General features: G+C 49.3%; 1 protein-coding gene across 3 annotated transcripts in view; it reads left to right on the forward strand.

Moving 5' to 3' along the window:
- The window catches only part of NTRK3 (neurotrophic receptor tyrosine kinase 3), a 234,024-nt gene that overhangs the window by 34,495 nt on the left and 180,921 nt on the right, over window positions 1–18,608 (forward strand). For all 3 annotated transcript variants that reach the window (XM_069798466.1, XM_069798467.1, XM_069798468.1), the window contains exons 2-3: window positions 599–673; window positions 2,007–2,078. In XM_069798466.1, the coding sequence (XP_069654567.1) occupies window positions 599–673; window positions 2,007–2,078 (147 nt within the window). The remainder of the gene's footprint in view (window positions 1–598; window positions 674–2,006; window positions 2,079–18,608) is intronic.

Consider the following 18,608-nt stretch of genomic DNA (forward strand, 5'->3'; position numbering starts at 1 on the left):
TAATAAAGCCATGGTTTCCAAAGTGTTTGGTGCTCTCCTGCCAGCGGCAGTTCCAGCCAGCAAAGACTAGGACCCTGTTTGTCTACCCCAGTAAGAAATTGGATAAATGTGACTTTTTTTTTTTTCCATTTAGGCCCTGAGTTTTTGTTGAGAGGTTTTATTTGCATTCACTCCTTTTGCGTGAGCCGTCTCGATCATGTCTTTGTTTTACCAATGTGCGCAGTGAGGTGCAGAGAGGGGCAGTGACTTGGGCAAGGACATTCAATGGCTCGGTTGCACGTTTTACAGTCAAAACTGTTGGTAAAACCATGTTATTTGGCTTTCCCAAAGTGCTAGGAAAACAAAATAAAAAGCAGCATGAGAAACTACTTGATTTGGCAGCGTGATGCGTACTGTACCTGTCTGAGGGTACGGATGCTGAAGCCTAAGCAGGTCCAATCCCCAGACCTGTTGCAAGAAGGTTTTGGCTGAAGGAAGGTGGGAAGAGGTGTGGGGCTGGGTGATAGGGCATGACAAGCTCTTGCTATGTGCTGACCCCTGCATGGGCAGAGCAACCTTTTGGTTGTGCCACAGCTGAGCCTTTCCTTCTTCTCCACAGACACATAGAGAACTGGAAGAACTTGCAGACGCTGAATGCTGTTGACATGGAGCTGTACACGGGACTCCAGAGGCTGTGAGTATGTCCTGCATGTTGGGGAGAACAGCACCGGGCAGCCCCTTCCAGCAAAGAGCTGCAGCTTCCCTCCATCTGCAGTCTCTGCGCCATGATGTTCAGAGCCTGTTTAAGCTACTGGCTCTGTGGTATTTTGCTACGAGACTCTGCAAAATGGAGAAGTGGTGCTTTTTGGTCTTTGCTGGGTCTGTGAGAAGGAAGATTGCTAGCTCCTGACAGCTCTGTCAACATACATGAGCCCTGACCTCTCTTCTCCCCCGTGGTTTTGGTTCTGGCCTTGTGCGTTGTTCTGACTCATTTCAGCCCCACAATGCGAAATTCCAGCTGTCGCCATTGATCCTTCATTGCTGGGCTGTTGGTCCTCATTTAGCACAGTTGCCATCACGGTGGTCCTGCACAATAAGGCAATTGCATCTCCCTGTGCAACCCTCCGAGCACCAGGAAAGGTTGACTTTGTGCATCACGGAGGGGAAGCTGAGGTCCATGAGATTGAAGGGGCTTGCCAGGCGCTTGGGAAGCCTGGCTGAGTGAGGATACCGCTCAATCCCTTAATTCCCCCTCCTAGAGCTGGGAGCACCCTGGGTGCTACTTGCATGAGATGCACAGTGCTGCTCAGGGTTAATTGGAGACTCTGCTAATGTGTTTCACTGGGAGCTTTACACCATGTACAGCTTGCTTGCAGGCTGGAGGAGAGGTGTACATTGCTGAGCACTCGATAACCCAACCCCAGCAAGCTGTACTTTTAACACACCCCCCCCTTGTAAGCAGGCTGGCTGCTGTTCTCATTTCACCTAAGAAAGCAGCAATGGAGTCAGGCATAGTTTTGTCTGCAGCAGATATTAATAAGCCCTGGTCATAGTGCTGATACAGCTTCTCCAAAACAGGGTGGGCAGAGGATTCCCCCTTCAGTGTCCATAACTCCCTATGCAAAATACTGACCCCCTCCTTATCAGAGCTGCAAGCAGAAGGGTTTTCTCTCGGAAGGGGAGATGGCAGTGCTGGGTGTTAGGTTTGCTGTGGGGCCAGGCAGTGCTGCTTGTGAAGATGGAGGGAGAAGAGGGGAGCAGAAGATGCTCTGGGCTGCTCCAGCAAGCCTTGGGGGATGTGTGGGGAGAGTCTCACCCAGCAGCAGCTCTGTGCTGTCACCATATCAGATGAAGCTGAAAAGCCCGATTTCCTTTTTGCTTGTAACTCATAGAGGCTGTCTGGGGAGAGATGTTCCTCCTGGGTGGGGGCACTGCAGGGCTCCCAGTTCACCTCAGGTGCTGAGCACAGGGTTTTAGAGCAGTCGTCACCCTTGACTCCATCGCTGCCCTTCTGTATGTCTTTGCAGGACAATCAGGAACTCAGGACTACGAAACATCCAGCCACGCGCCTTTGCCAAGAACCCTCACCTGCGCTACATGTGAGTGCCGGCGGCTCCTGCCCCCTTTTCCCTCTGCTCTCTAGAAAGGCAATGCCCAAAGCGGATCCCCAAAGCGCCCGTTGGGGAGAACAGCGGGAGGGACGGGGGATGCTCATGGGGAAAGGGAGGGGAGAGGTGGTAAAGGGCAGGAGAAGGAAAAGCGAAGGCACAGGGAAGTGCAATGGGCTGCGATGCAGAATGGGGCAAGCTCCTTCTGGGCAGCTGATGGGTTTAGGTTTCTACTAACTGCCCTGGCTTTGATTGCTGCTCTAACGAGCACTTGAGTTATTAGCAGCCTTATGGTGGCTGGTGTACATTTCCCTTTCTGCAGAGTTTGGGGGGCAGCTGCATGCCCCAGCACACAGTCGGAGCCTGCCCTGCTCGTTAGCTTTTGTGCCAGAAAGGTGCCCTTTGGTTAAATCCTGGGGTGTGAAGCTGCCAGCTCTGCTCCTAATTGACTTCTTAAACTGGCATCTGCAGCAGGCCTGGGGTAGGGACATTTTGTGCCAGAGAGACTAGAGGCCTGTTATCATGGGACATTACATAAGTGTCTAGCTGCTGGGGCATCGTTAGCCACCAGGTACAGTCTTCAGGGGAATTCCTGCATCCCTGAGGCCAAGGGCACTGATTTATTTTCTGGATATGTATTTACTTTTCCCAAGGGGATAAAGGAAAGCCTGAATTTCAGGTAAGTGTGCAAGGCACTCCATGGCATTGAAATAGCTCATCAAAGTGACTGTGTCTGAGATCAAACCCCTCTCAGCTCCAGTATAGATATAAAAGGTGAAAAGGGGTTGGTGAGAGGCCCTGGCCTTAGGCATGAGCTGGTGGGCTGGATGTGCGTATCCCTGCTTTTTGGAAACTAATGCTAGTGGCTTCTTCCATGAAAGACAGCCGTAGCATGCAATCTGTTTGAGTCTGTGGATGCATGTGGCCATCGATATGGGCATGTTCCTGGCAGAGGGAGATAGATGTGACCTGCAGAGCAGGATAGATTTGTCTTTTGATATCTGCTCAGACATGATGTGAACTGAAAAACACCAAAAGCTTCTTTTTTGGAAAACCAGTTACAGTTGCTAAGTGACGGTAAAGTACTTGCTAAATAGGAGATCTGCAGTATCAAAGGGCAGGAATAGTTAAGGATGTGTGAACAAGCATGGAGCTTTTTTGAGTTTAAAGAAGTGCATCTTTTGTCATAATAAACCCTTCTTAAAGCTGACCACTGGGATTTTCCTGATTTCTGTGCTTTGTTATTTTGATTTGTAGTGTTTGTTTTGTGTTTTCTGTAGTTGTTTGTTACTGGGAAGTGTTCTCTCTGAATACCTCTCCCAATTGATTTTTTTTTTGGGGGGGGGGGGGATGGGATGGATGTTGTTTGTCAATTGTGCAGTTGCTGTTTATGTATCTAGCAGATAAAATGAATAACATTTGATTCCTGATGAAATTAGTTTGGATGTCATAGGAGTTTAGAAGGCCATGAATGCTCGTTTTGAGGCTAAAAGTGTCATTAATGTGTACACATGCAATTGTTGTTGCTTTTTCCAAAAGTGTTTGTTTTTGTCTTTTGAGATTACTTTTGAGATTGGAAAAAACCCCACATCCATCTTGTGTCAAGAGTTAAGGTTGGTATGTGGTGATGAAATATGTGTTTGTTTACTGCTTGGGCCGTGTAAGATTGATCATGTTCTTAACATCTTTCTTTCCTTGCCTTTTGAAGCTTGAGGCAAGTAAGTGTATTATTTGGTTAGTGTTTGCCAGCGGGTTTTGATGCTGTTCCTGGCACCTAGCAGCATGGATGTTTGCAAAGTGGATGTCCCCCATGGCAGATACCGGGCACCTGGGGATGGAGACCTGGTGCTTGCAGGGATGGTGGCTCCCTCCTGCTCCCCAGAGGCTCTTGGACCATGGTGCTGCTGCTCCCTTGCAGCCAGGCAGCTTTTTCTGGGGTGGCTCCCCAGGCTTTGTGCAGCCTGGCAGGCACCTGGTGCCACCTGGGGTTCATGGCCACGGCCGTGGCACCATGCAAATGCATTGGGGTGCCTCCTTGGCTGCTCCGCAGCCGCTACCTCCCGGGAGCGTGGCTCACCAAAGTCCTGACATTTTCTGCAGCCGCTGCACGTAGGAGCCAGGGATAAAAGGATTAATGGAAATGTCACTCTGCTGTAAGTCTTGGGCTGCCGTAACCAGGTACAGTAGCTGACAGGAGTGAGGGATACTGTCCCAATCCCTTTGTGGTGGGGCTGGCTGCAGCTAGATGGGGGCTGGGGCTGGGGCCTGTGGGATGTTGTTCTTAAGGCTTGTTGAGTTACTGCTACGCGTTATCGCTGCTGCTTGGTTTTTCCTTCTCCTTTGCTGGCTGTTTGGATGATTGCAAGTGGAGTTGAGTCAATAAGATGGCAAATGTGTCTAATGAATGACAGAGAGGTTTCGCTGCCAGGGAGGGCTGGCACAGGGTGGTGGGGACCCTGGGCTGGACCTTTGCAGGGTGCTATAAGCTGGGTCTGAGCAGCAGCAGCAGGCGTTTTTCCACACAGAACTTGTGTATAAACTGTGAGGACTCAAAAGCTGGTTCCCTCCCATCCTGAGTTAAATCCTAGCTTCCTGCTGAAGGGAGTTTTTTCCTAGTGCCTTTCATCAAGGTTTGCTCCTCTCAGATGGGCCAGATAGCTCTGCCTTCTCCCAGCAACTTCTATTTCTGGCCCTTCCTCTGTGCATGTGCTTGTCTTCAGACCCCAGCTGTGCAATCACAAGCAGATCACTTATCCCAGCTCTAATTGCATGAGCTCGGGTTTGCGGGGGTTTCTTTAAGATAATGGTTCTGGATGAGGTTTGGCTTGTTTTTTTTCTCCCCTTCCCCATCACAAGAGTTGGGGAGGAAAGGCAAGAAACCCACGAAGGGCATTTTCAGCCTTCAGCTGCCTGAGTGGTAGAGCTCAGAGTGGTCCAAAGTGCAGCCTGGCAGAGTCAGTCATGCCTGTCCTTTAATGTTTGAAATTAGCTGTATAAGGGTAAGGGGCATGAGGCCAACCTAATCAGTGGAGGAGCAGTGGGTGACTGGGAGCCAGAGTTGTGGATCTGGAAATAGCTTTGGACCTCTCTCCCTTCTCCTTGAATGAGGAGAGGTAGGGCTCCACAGCATCGGTGCTGTGAAGCCTATCATCATGGTTTAACCCCAGCTGGTAACTGAGCACCATGTAGCTGCTCACTCACTCCCCCTGCCCCCCCCAGTGGGATGGGGGAAAGAATCGGGGGGAAAAAAAAAAGTAAAATTCATGGGTTGAGATAAGAACAGTTTAATAGAAAGGAAAAAACTAATAATGATAATTATAATAATAAAATGACAATAATAATAAAATGATTGGAATATACAAGTTGCTCACCACCCGCCGACTGATGCTATCTCAGCCGAAACCAGCACACCTATCACTGGTACAGAGGCAATTAATCCAAAATATATAACAGCGGGTTTTGCATGTGGATCTGCCTTTTCTGGTGGTACTTGGGCTGAGGTGGTTGACTCCTTCCAGAATAAGTACTGGCTAGGTGTTGAATGGGGATGGATGTGGGTCTGATCTAAACTGGATATCATCCAGTGCCATTTTGTGCCCTCACTGGAGGTCTTTCTGCTGGGAAAAGTTGCATTGGTGGGTTCCTGGTCCCATTTCTGTGCAGCTTTCACAGCCCTTCAGCTAATATGGGGATGGTCCTGGAGAACACCACACACTGGATGCGAGGACTAGCAGGTCTAGGCTGTGGAAAACTGAGCCCTTGTAGTCAAGATTTGTGGAAGTTAGTGATAGCAGGTGATGCGGGTGAATGTAGGAAATGTTTGTTGACAGTAAACCTCAGCCTTTGGCTTGAGGCTGTACAAGAAAACTTTAGGATGATATGGTTCCTAAATTTGAGACATACAAACCATGTGAATACATATTTATTATGTTGCTGTGTTTAGCACAGCTTATTGAGTAAAGTCTTGCATGCTCTCACTCTCTGTTCTTCTAATAACACTGAAATGCTTTGGCCAGTTGATGGAGGATTACAAGTCATGAGGATAGCAAGTTCCTACACGTATCATGAAAATAAGCAGAGGAATAGTAAAGAGAGATTGTTGTAGTGCCTTCTGGGGAAGAATACAACATTATCACATTCCTCATTAGGCACTGGGAAATCTGCAGGAGAGCTCAGCTTCACAGAGCACCAGGAATCAGTGCACAGGAGAGGACAGGACGTGTTTGCTGCTGGCCAAAGCGTCCAGCCTTTGCTGGCTGTGGGACAGTGGAGCTGTAGGAGAGTAGGCTTCCAGCAGGTTGTGCCTAGAGCTAGGCAAGTTGACGTTTGTAATGCCTGAGTCCCTCTTTACTGGGAAGCAGGTACTTAAGAGACTGTGATTCCCTCTGAATGCTTTCCTGGGTGGCTGCATACTCAGCCAGCCAGTCAGGAGGCACTGCCTTGTATTTGCAGAGGGTAATTGTGCACACCTTATTTATTGTGTAGTAAAGAAAACAAATTAATGTTGTGTAATTATAGAGACAGGCACACTTTTAAATAAGGCTTAAGTAGTCAGAAATCTGTTTAGAAAATTAATAATTGCCATTTCTGTCTGCATTCAGAGGCTCTTCTTAAACTGTCTTCTGGAGGTTTATACATGCTCTAAATTGGTTTGTGAGCTGGCCAAGACACAGCTCCTGTCAAAGAGCTCTCTCTCAGCACTGCCTGCCATAGTAAGGATGGGGTTCAGGATCAAGCTTTCTCTTCTAGACTTTACCCAAGGGTCTTAAAGATGGAGACCCTGGAGTGCTTTTTGCTGAGTGTAACTGGTTTTTGAGTATGGTATGGTCAGATCACCTGCTCCACAGGTATCTTTATCTGTGTGATCCTGTCAGTCTTTTTCTCCCAAAAATGAGGATTGGGGAAGATCTGGAAGGTGCTGGCAGGAATGCACAGGGACCTGCTCTGCCTGGTGAAAGACTGAGCTGGCTGATCTGTGGGCTTGTTTTCACAGGCAAACCTGAGCTGTGATTAATCTGGAGCTTCCCAGAACCTCCTCTGTTGGCTGTGCTGTTTTCTGAGGATGGGGTTAGCTTCGGTGTCCTGGTTGGGTTCATGGCAGTTTTGCACTGTCGTATGAACTGGTACCCTGGTATTGGATGTAGTTTGTAGCTTTGACGGGGGAATTCCCAGAGATGTGTTATGATTTTAGGCTTTGATAGGAAAGAAACTGGGCTGCCTCCCCTGAAAATTGAGGTGGCTGAGGCAGCACAAGGTTGGTGAGTCACTCTCTGCCCTCTTCAGTGCTGTTTCAGGACAGCACTCAAAGCCCTCCAGCAGCTGAGTCCTGTGTGCTTTTGAAGGGCTGCAGGCAACCATCTTGCAAGGCTGGCAAGGTTCACCTTCTTTGCTCTGTGTGTCTGGGAGCTTGATTGAGATCTTACACTAAATAAAGAAATAAACAAAATATCAGACGCTGAATTACTGCAAGTATAGCGCTGTTGCCTCTCAGTCATGCCTCAAGGGTCATTTCCCCCTGCTTTGTAGTTAATGATCTATTGCCTTGCTCTGAAAGAGCCATTCTTATATACGAAGCAGGGTTAAACTCTCTTTTGCTCTCTTCCTATAACCAGCTCCAGGCCCTGTGACTACCTGCAACCCTCTGCTTGATTCTGGATGTCCTATTGCCCTTCCTCCTCCTTCCTGATGATTTCTCCCTGCTTTGTCCTTTCATCGCTGCACTGCTGTCATACCCATCCTGGCAGTCTCCTCCCAGCCCAAACTGTCATCTGTTAATTGCTCTTGATTTCCTGTCCACACTCTCGAGTCAGTGTAGCCTAACAAGTCCGTGTGTATGAGCTGGGGCACGGTATATGACTATATGTAAGCTCTGAGCTCACTGGGAGCGTGAAGTAAAATCCATTTATCTAAAACACCTCCTTGATAGTTTAATGTGTTTTATGTTGTATTTGCAAAGGACTAAATAGGAACCGAATTACTCCATGAATATAGGCAAAATAAGAAGTACGAGAGAGGTTTAAACAGCCTTTAATTTCCATCAGGTGAATGTTCCTTTACTATCCCTAATCAGGCAGGCAGCTTGGGTACCCTTTGATTCCCATTTGTACCCTAAGGATGTTCCTGCTTCAGCCCCTTCTTGGAGCAAATCAGGGAGGCATTTTCCCCCATGTGTCTCTAGTTCTTCTGTAAAATGCTGGGCATGCTTATAGAGCAGTCACTAAAATAAACAGCAGTAATATCTCCTCTGCTTCCATAAACTTTCCTGTTCTGCCCCCCATCTGCTTCATCCCCTGGATGCCAGTGTAGCGCATGTCCTTGCTGATATGCTAATCAGCAGCAGTGGTTTGATGGCATGTTTATTCCCAGTCATTACAGCAGGTGACAGATAAGCAGTTAACTGCAGCTATTCCTTTTCCTGCAGTGGCAGAAGTAGGTCCTGTGTTTTACTGGCCATTATGCACAAGGCCAGGGGAGAGACCGGTTCCCTGCAGGACTGTGACTTTCCTTCAGGCTGGGTCAAAATCATTTGACCTGCATTCAGAGGGCTGGGTAACTAATTCCTGGCTGCAGGCTGCTTTGCTTGGCTTTGGAGAGGGTTTATTGTATTATAATAGGAGGCGGAGTGGTGAGTTTGTGACTGATTTACTCTGGTGGGACCTGGGAAAGAAAGTTTCCAACTCAAGCAACTGTGCACCTTGCAGCAAGACTTGTCCTGCCTTGGTTCCCTATCTGGAAACCTAGAATAGCATTTGTTTTTTTTTCTGGTTTCATTTGATCTTTTTGCAGCATAACACCTTGTATGGTTTCTAGTGAAACCTGGCCTTGAATTGTGGGATACTGTTGCAATGCAAGATGAGTTATAACAATGCTATCACAAATATTTGTTGCCTGCTCAGATTCTTATGTTATGCCTATCTCTGGTACCTGGGCGCTCGGGATTTTGCTGTCGCTTTGTCTCTCCTTCCTTCCTTTGAAATGTTGAGATGTTCTTTCCAGCTGCATTGTGTGCCTATGTGACTTATGTCCCTTTCTGCAATTTGATCAATTGTCTTTTGGCAGACATGTGAAATGGGCAACTGTAGTTTAGCAAAGGTTCTGTTTTTTCCCATCCTCTCTTTAAAGAAGGCTGCAGACAATGCTGGGGATGTTTTGAATGAGGCTGTTCTTACATGGGGGTGTGTGTGTTTGTGTCTTTTTGCAAGCTTTGTTTCAGGATTGGGGTAAAATGTAAACTTTAGAGAAGTTGGGATTTTGGGGGGGCTCATCCTCTGTGACATAGTCCTTGCTGTGCAACAATGGCCTGATGGATGTCTTGTTGTGAGCTTCCCTTCAAAGGGAGGCCAAACATTCCTCTCAGATGGGATCATGAAGATCAGGTGTAGCTGTGTCTTGATTAAACCTCACCACATCTTTGAGATCACCAGCAGCACAGAATGAGCTGATTTCTGGAGATTTGGGCATGACAAGGACAGGATCTTGTTCCTAGGGTTCTGAGTCCACTGCAGCATGGAGGTACTCCAGAAACAGCCTCTGGCTGTCCCTTTTGCTTGGTCCCCAAACCCTGTGGCTCAGTTGATTAGATGTGGTGCAAAACATGTCTTACCTGGCTATGCCAGTGTGAGGGGTGTTGCACAGGGAGAAGGACCCTCCCCAAGAAGGACCTGAGGATGTGGAAGCCTGCTTGAAGGCTGCTGGGGGAGAGAGTGAATAATCATGGCAGGATGAGTGAAAGTTAAGTGACTGCACAAGTTATCTCACCTGGGATTTTTCTTTCCATGATATTAGTTTACTAACAGTATGATTGCAGGGCTGATTTTTCCTTTTTGATGTACAGGCAATAAGCACCAGGGCAGAAAAACAGAAACATTAAAGTCATATGTTATTTGAGCAATAAGATATGACAGGGCATGAATGACGGGACATTAATTCATGATGGTGTGTGCCTAGGCAAGAATTTAAATGTCCTAAGTTAGGCAGTCATGTGTTTTATTGGAATTATAAAATTTTATTAGAAAACTGGGCGAGGGGGTGGAGTTTCCCACCAGCCCCCTCCCCTCATTTGTATTTGTGAAGGGATGAGCTGTGAATTATGTCGGATGCAAGAGGCTGTGGGGATATTGACAAGGCTGCCGGTAAGAGCCTGGGGTTTGTCTTCCCCAGGGCCTGTGGGTAACCGTGTCTGTAGACTTGCTAGTGACTGAAGATGAGTGTGTTTCGTGTCTGCTGTCCTCCAGCATGCCGTGAGGTCATGCGTGGCCTTTCCCAGGACTGCTCTTCAGGCAGCTCTGCTGGTGCCCACGCGTGTCCCGTGGGGTGGGGCCGTGCCCGGCACCGTGCGCCCCGCGGGGCCGCGCTTCAGCACCACGGACAGGGCCCCCGGGCCTCCCTGCCTGCCCCGCCGGCCTCCAGGCTTCCAACTCAAATGCCAACCTTCCCAGCCTCCAGCTGAGCTTCCCTGCTTCCCAGCCTCCAGCTGAGCTTCCCTGCTTCCCAGCCTCCTGTCTTCTCTGCCTGCAGCTGGGCCTTCCTGCTGCCAAATCAGCTCTGACCTCTCTGCCTGCAGCCTAGAACCAGCCCCAGCCAGCCTGCCTGCGGCGTGGGCCCTGGCCTCTAGCCTTGTGCAGGCCTCTGGGACCTCCCTGCCTCTCTGCTTGCAGACTGGCCTCTGATCCAGCCTCCCTGCCTGCACTGAAGCCTCCTGGTTTCCCTACCTCTTGCTCAGCCTCGATGTGCAGCTTGGCCCCCCTGCACGCAGCCCCTGTCTCCTTTGCCCTTCTCTTAGAACAAACTCACTCCCCTTCCAGCCTAGCCAAGCACCCCAGGGCAGTGAGCGGAGCAGTGGCTGTGCACACCTGGCTGCAGGTGCAAGCTGGATCAAGCCATCAGGTGTGAGCCCACCTGAGGGGTGATCAGCCTGGTTGTACTGCCAGCGGTGCCTTTATTCCTCCATCTCTCCTGCTATGAAGCCAGTCTGCCGAGGTGCCTGTTTGACAGACGCAGTACAAACTTTCTGAACTGCAGTGGCTCCTGGCACTGGCTTTGCTCTGCAGCATGAATGGAGTTGTCTTGCAGCACTGCTACCCAGCTGCTGTCTGTGGGTTTCTCACATGAGTAGTTCTCTAGGAGATCTGCCATCCAACCTCACTGCAACTGCAACCCGTGGGCTTTGGCTAAATGTTTGTTGTATCCAGTTGTGCGTGTTGATAATTGTGGGTAATTTGCTGTCTCAGAATAATGAAAGAATGCCTGCTGCAGTCTGAAGCACTCGGTGCTTCATGGTGATTAGTCTTTTCACTTGAAAATATTCCTCACAGTGACCAATATTTGAAGATAAAGGGTGGGTGAAAGATACTTCTCCTTTTTAAGTACATCATGTATTGAGAAGAACAGGAAAAATGTAACTGCCGTGTCTAGATATTCTTGTTGGTTTTGATACAGCTAATTGTCAAAGACAAAACATGTTTCTGCTTTTGGGGTGGTTATAAGCAAGGAATGTAGCAAGTAGGCTTCGCTGGACTCTGTATTAAGTCACCAACAGTTCCCTGTCCCCCTCAGCCAAGTGTGCCTGGGGCTGTGATGAGGTACATCACACCATGGCACAGGTGTAGCTGCAGGCAGGTCTCTGCTTAAAGCATTACTCCTCCCTGTCTGCTCAGCTGCTGGAAACAGAAGCATTTCTGCCCAAAAGTCTATGCCCATGCTCAGGTGCGCTCCCGGCATCTGCTGCCTCCCTGCTCCCCATCCCCAGCCCACACGCCCCTGGAGGAAAGCAGCAGCCTAGTGTGAGGCAGGTCCCTGCTTGATGCTGTCTGTCTCCTAGGCTGAGTGTTTTTCTTGCCGTTTGATGAGGTGTAGCTGGAGCATGTCAGCCTCACCTCCTGCTGTGGCCAGGAGCCTCAACACAGCATGGGAGGTGGCAGCTGCCATCTCTGCTGGCTGACGGCGTGGTCCCATCAGTCCCATATTCCCCACAGGTGCACCTCCCCATGCCAGCCCACTGCCCCTGCATGCTCACCAGCTCTGGTCCCTCGTGGTGTCCAGCTGCTGCTTCCAGGCTCCCTGTGCTATGGGTGCAGGTAGCTCTGCTCCCTGCAGAGGTGGGGTGAGTGCTGTAGGCTCATGGCAGGCTTTCTTTTCATTAGCTGGTGTAAACACAGCTCCTTGGCAGCAGCCTGCTTTTCTGAGCCCAGGAAGACCATTTTTCCTTTTATCTATAATTTAGTAAAGTGTCAAGCCACAGAAGTTTTAACGATAATAAGCAGCAGAGGAAATTTATTTATTTGCTGCAAAGGTGGGTTTCATTCCAGGTCTGTGGGTGGTTGGGTTTTTTTGGTTTTTTTTTTTTTTTTTTTACTTTTCCCTCACAAGAAATGTTGGCTGCTCATGCAACCTCCCTTCCAGTGCGTTCAAGTGACCTTCCCTGCAAAGCACACCACTGCAGTTCCTGCTTGGCTCAGTGGCTTTCCAGCCCCTCTCCCATGCAGGACCTGTGGGCCAAGTCAGCTGGGAAATAAGAAGCAAGGAAAACATAGTGAGGTGGGAGTATTCATGTGCTTGGTGAGGTGTAAGGGGAGAAAAGGGAGTCAAGAGTTCCCCATCTTTGTGCATTGCTCACATCTGCTTCCCAGACCAGCCTCTGTGATGGATTTGACTACTGAGGAAAAGAAGGGAAGAGCTTTTTTGCGATTACATGGAGCACTTGCGTTCTGTCAGCCTATGAAGCTGCCAGTGGTAACTGGAGATAAGAAATGGATCCATGTCATATGGAAGGACCAGGGTTCCTTCCTGAGGTACACGAAGACAGAGAGTGGAGCTTGGGGCTGGTCAAGGATGAGAAGGGGATGGGATGTGGCTGTGGGAGGGACAGGGACCAGTCTGGAGAGAGAGGGTTGGAGAAGGATTGGAGCAAGGAGTCATTGGGAAAGAAGGTTGAAATGGAGAAGGAGGATGGGGTGTAGAAGAGGTGATGGGGAAAATAGATCTGGAGAGGAGAGGGAGGGTTGACTGGGGTAGGGAAGAAGCATGTGTGTGTGGGAGCTCTGCAGGGGGAAGCAAGTGGAAGGAAGAAATGGGTTTGCTAGCTAATACTTGGGAACTGTGCCTCTGAATTAACCAGAACCTTCCTCTCCCCCTTCGATGTGGCTTTGGAGGCAATACTAGAATCTTCCTAATTATTTTTCTTGGATGAGTTTTGCGATCCTGATGATATTAATTATTCTTAAAGGTCAACAGCACTCACTTGAATCCCCTTCTGTTCTATCATGTAATCAGTTAATTAATTGGAAACCATTTAGCAGTGTCTGCCGAGAGCTTAGCCTGCCTTATGCCCTGTTGTTTTGCTATTGCTAGGAGATATATCTGTGTGTGTGTGTATATATATATATATATTCATATTTGCACCCCTTCCTTTCTTCAGAAGCTCTGCAGAGCACTTGGTACTGTCCCAGCCCATCGCAGCCTCTGGCACCCCTCCCTGAGGCAGGCAAACTGGGGCTCAGGCCCAGCTATTACTTTTCTCTTTACTAAACCCCTGCAAGAGCAGTGTTTGAGATTATTCAGGGCTCATTGATTTCTGGGCATCCAAGTAGGTGGGGATTTTTTTTTTTTTTCAATATAAATTTGATGCAAGAGCCCTCTAACAGCTGAGAGCACAGTCCTAGTTCAGGAGGGAAAGGGAAGACCAGACCCTGTCCCAGCGCATCTGTGCTCAATGTGTTGAAGTTGAGGCTCTTGTTGGACCTTGTCCAGCTCTCCCAGTGCCTGCCTGTGCATTTGGGGTGATCTCCCAGCTGGGGTGGTACCTCCTGAGCACCTATCCTTGCTGCTTCAGTATATTCAAGGGAGAGGTGGTGGGAAACATGTGGAAGCCTGAGAGGGCACATGTTTGGGGACTGGTGTCACTGCATACTTGGAGATGCTAGGAAATGCCCCTTGGGCATGACTCTTCTTCCTACGCTGTCTTCTTGAGCTGTGCCTTGTCACAGCACAGAGTTCTCTTCTCTTGCACAGAGCGATTGGGTTTGCTCTAGGTCCACTGGAAACCTGTGAGTAGGAGGCATTCCCCAGTCGTTCTCTGTTCCTTGCTCAAAGAAACATACAATTTGAAGCAAACAGGCAGGATAAACCCAACCCCTCACTGGAGCTGTCAGCTGGCAACCCTTGTTCTCAATAGGCACACATCTCCAGTATTATTTCTGCCTGCCGAAGCAGGAGAAAAGCCCAGCATACAGTTATATTTCAGGCCTAATGGATCTAAAATTACTACAGTTTGGGAGAGAAGAGATGGGGTGGGCACAGAGCAGCCCTGAGGATGTCTCAGCTGCAGGAGGGCAGCTGTGGGGAAGGGCTCTTGCCATTGCAGGTTGATTTTTCTTTTCCTTGAGCAGAAGACTGGCATGTTCTATGGATGCTGCTGGACTCTGCCTTGCAGGGCAGCTTGTAGGCAAAGGGAAAGCAACTGCAGGGCTGACCCAGCTTTTAACCTTTCCTCGAGTCCTCTGATTGCCCAAATGTCTTTGGAGAAGAGCAATGAAAACTGCACACAACAAGGGAGAGGTGAGTGTAGTCCAGAGGGCCAGATCCCCACATCTGATCTGCCTCGAAGCATAGGGGATAATATTACACACATCTGCTGATGACTTTCCATCTATACTGTGTGCTGAACCAAAACTGTGAGCAACAATACCTCTGAGGGGTGATTTGTCTCCAAAAAAAGCTTCATGCAGCTGGGAGATGCCTCAGAAGAGATGACTTGGAGGGTGTGGAAACATCATGGGGTTGGAGATGGCCTTTAAAGTATTTTGGGATGGGCTGTGATGAAGGCAGCAGCAGGAGATGGCTTGCTGCATTGGCAAAGGCAGTGGGAGGAGAGGCGTGGGGCAGATGTGTCGCTGGCACGGGCCGTTGGAGCCCTGTGATGGAGGCGTGGTGCCTTACGCCTTCCCACTTGCTCTGCAACTTCTGTTTTGTAATGCTATTGTTTAAAGAACAATGCAGGAGACCAGCCCCTTCCTCCTCCTTCAGCCCTGTTCAGTGACAGTTGGGATTTTACAAATCAAGGTCGTGCAGCTGGGAAATACAGAGGGGTTGGTGGTTCTTCCTCTGGCTTCGCACGTCCAGGGCTAGTGGGTGTGCACATGGAGTGGCAGGATCTCTTCTTATGTGTCACCCGTGATGGTCTCTTGCTATCCTCTGATGCAGGATGCTTTGAGTTTGGGAAATTATTGCAAATTCTGGCTCTAGCCCTAGAACAAGAAATAATTTGGGGGGAATGAGACGATAACGTTGTGGGACATGCAGTGTGACACAAGCCTTACGAGGCATAGGACAGTACCCATGGAGGCGAGAAAGGAGAGTTAGCTACACTGTCCAAACTCACAAAGTAAGACTGAATAGCGGAGGCTTTTTGATTCTGCTGTGTTTGGGGTCAGTAAAGACCTGGGTGTTGCCAAGGGGCTGCTTGAGGAGCAGAACTGGACTGTAGGTAATGCCAGACCACGGCTGTCTTACTCCTCCATAGCACCAATATACATGTCCTGGTGCTGAGCCCAGACAGAGAGCACAAATGGGAGAACTGCTGGCAGCTATGAAATCTCAAGCTGACCAATTTAACACTGTGTCCTGTTCTGCTAACTCCGCTTTCCAGGCATGCGAGGCTTGCATGCGCTTGGCATTGCCCAGTGCTTTTGCAGGCTCTATCTCAAGCACGTCCTGCTGGGGCTTTGTGCTGAGCTATCGGAGATTTCAATTGAGTCTAATATTTGCAGAGCCTGATTTGTGGGGAGGCCTGTACTGCCACAGCTTCTGGGACTTTCTGGGGTAATTTTAGCACATTCATTAAGGGAGGACAGTACATTTTTTCCCTTAATGAGCAAAGCTGCTTACTAAACAGGAAAAGGAGGGAGGGGGAAGGGGAGGGAAGGGCGGGCAGTGGGGAGTGTAACATTGCTTTTAGAGGTCACTGAAGTTATCTGGCAGGGACGAGCAAGCCCCAGAGTGACTTTCCAGCATTTCTCTGGTTCAAACCCAAAGCTTTAGCAGCTTGCTTGCTGCAGAAATGAAGTCTGCATGGAGCTACCCCTACACCTACAGCAGCATGCAAGGCTGCTGACATTTTCCTCTTCTGTGGCCACCAGCACCTGGCCAAGGGTGCAGTGAGCTGTGAGATGATGGGAAGCACCTGTTGTGCCCAGATCCCAGGGCATATCAAGGGAGTCCCACGCGGTGCCACTGGCATATCCAGCGCTGTGGGCCACAGCTGAGGATGTGCATCTTGCCTCTTATTTCTGGCAGGCAGTCGCTCGTGCTCCCTCAGCCCCAGCTGCTCTGCCCAGTTAATCCCAATCAGGATTTTCAGAGTGGCACTGTGTTATTAAGACGTGTGAAAAACTTCTTCCATGCAGAAGTAAATGTGTCAGGTAGGAAACAAGGGCAAGTGGAGGATGGCGATGTGCGGAGGAGGGACAGGCGCAGAGGGTCCCTCCTCAGCAGCAGCGTTTCTGCCGTTGTGTTGGGCTGAACTGCATAATATAGCTTACAGTTTAATTACAGGGGCTCCTGCTTGTTGGTGTCATTAATGAGGCAACTGGCTTAATTTAGCTGAATAAAAATGGCTTTAATAGTGGAAACACTTTTGGCTGCTGGGTAACTGAGGGGAAAGAAAACATGCCGTCTCCTCTTGGACTGAAGTCCACTTGTTCTGGGCCGCAGGGATCCAGACTCCTCTTTTTGTCCCACGCCCACTCATCCCTTTTTAAACACAGGAACTTGTTCAGCAGATGTACCTCCATGGCCCCATATGTCACTCATGCTGGGACAAAATGGCAATGCTCACCTCCCCTCCCCTGCCGGTCCCCAGCAAGGTCTCCACAGTGCCTGTGGGAGAGTGTGCACGACACCACGTGTCCCCTCCTGAAACATAGGAGGAGGATAGATGGAGGGAGAGAGCAAGGACTGGGACTTTGCTGTCACTCAGTGATAACATCTGCCTTTGAGGTGTGCATGGGGTTGTTGGTGGAGAAGGCTGGTAGGGATATGGCATGATATGGTGGGATGAGCCAGCCATCTGCAAAGCAGGAGGCTTAGGAGCATGACTGCTGCGGCAGTTGGAGAGCGGAGTGATGTTGAGCCTGAATCACGAGTGGGTTGGGTGTCTGCTGTCTCCTGGACCTGGCCCAGGTGAGATCCATCCAACCCCTTCTCCCTACCCAACTCCTTTGAAACCTGCTCTGGAGGCAAAAAGGACCCTGGCAGCTGTTTCTAAAGACTGTCTCTGTGGAAAATAACATTGTGTGAGTGATGGAGAAAATGTCCCATGCCAAAGAAGCAGTCTGAGTATGTTCTAGAGGTGTGGACGGCAGGTCTGTCCTGAGAGAGACAGGCTCCCGTTCACTGCTGAGAAATACACAGGGAAGGCGTTTCACTTCACTCCTGCTGTGTTTCCTCGATGTGTGATGTGCTGTATTTTATTACAGGTGGAGCTGATGCATAGGCTGTTATAAAGGTTGTCTGGCATGCTCCAGTACAGGACTGCTTCCACTTTCCTATAACTCTGCCAAATTCTAATTGCTTAGGCTGAAGTTTTCTGTTGGGTGTCTGCTCCTGGCTGAATTAATTTTTTTAGATTATTTCCTCCTAGTTTCAATAAAAACCTGCTCAAATGTTTGAGGTGGTGGAAGAGAGGGGGTGAAGCAGGCTGTTTTGCTCAAGCTAGAAAATACTGGTGATGCTCCTGTTACAGAGCACCTGCACTCTCCTTTTGTGGAGAGGAAGAAACTTTGTCAAAGGGGAAATTTTGCTTGGAAGACTTGATTTTGCTCTGGGATGTCTCCTTACATAGGTAGAACGGCTCTTGATCCAGTTGAAGGGGAGAAGTTTTGCAAAGGATGTTTGGGAAGAAAATAGGGGAGATGAGGAGCGGCCGCTCTTCTTGTGACACTGGGGTTAGGATGGGAGAATGTGAAAATGAGTAAGATCACAGGAAATCTGGGCATGGATAAGGAAATATCTGAGAATAGCTGAGAAGTATTTGGGAGTGGCTGGAGAGCAATGGGTAGTGTGATTCAGCCTGCTGGGGACAAGTGGCCGGGTGGGGAGGAAAGCAAACTGTTGGGGAGGAGAGACCTGGCACTGCCCAGCCACGGGCACAGGAGGATGGGGGTTCTGGTCACTGCAAACAATGGGAATTTGGAGATGACAACAAACTTTCAGCCTTGGAAACAGCAGCGGGAAGGCAGAATGGGCAGCTGGAGCTGGGAGAGGTCTAGTCCTGGCTGGGAGGGCCTTGATTTTCCCCTGTCCTCCCTATTTATGCTCTACAAAATACTGGGAAACTCGGTGCACGCAGCCAAGATTTGAGCACAGGGGGAACCTCATGAGTGCCAAACAGGAGTTACAAAGCACCGGAGCTCAGAGCTTCACCTGTGGAGCTGTAATTTAATCTCTTTGTGTGCATGTACTGCGATACTGTCTCTAATTACACAATCACACGCTATCTTCCCCAGGAAACCTGCCCCATCCGGC

Source organism: Haliaeetus albicilla, chromosome 12, assembly GCF_947461875.1.
Source record: "Haliaeetus albicilla chromosome 12, bHalAlb1.1, whole genome shotgun sequence".
NCBI classification, from domain to species: domain Eukaryota; kingdom Metazoa; phylum Chordata; class Aves; order Accipitriformes; family Accipitridae; genus Haliaeetus; species Haliaeetus albicilla.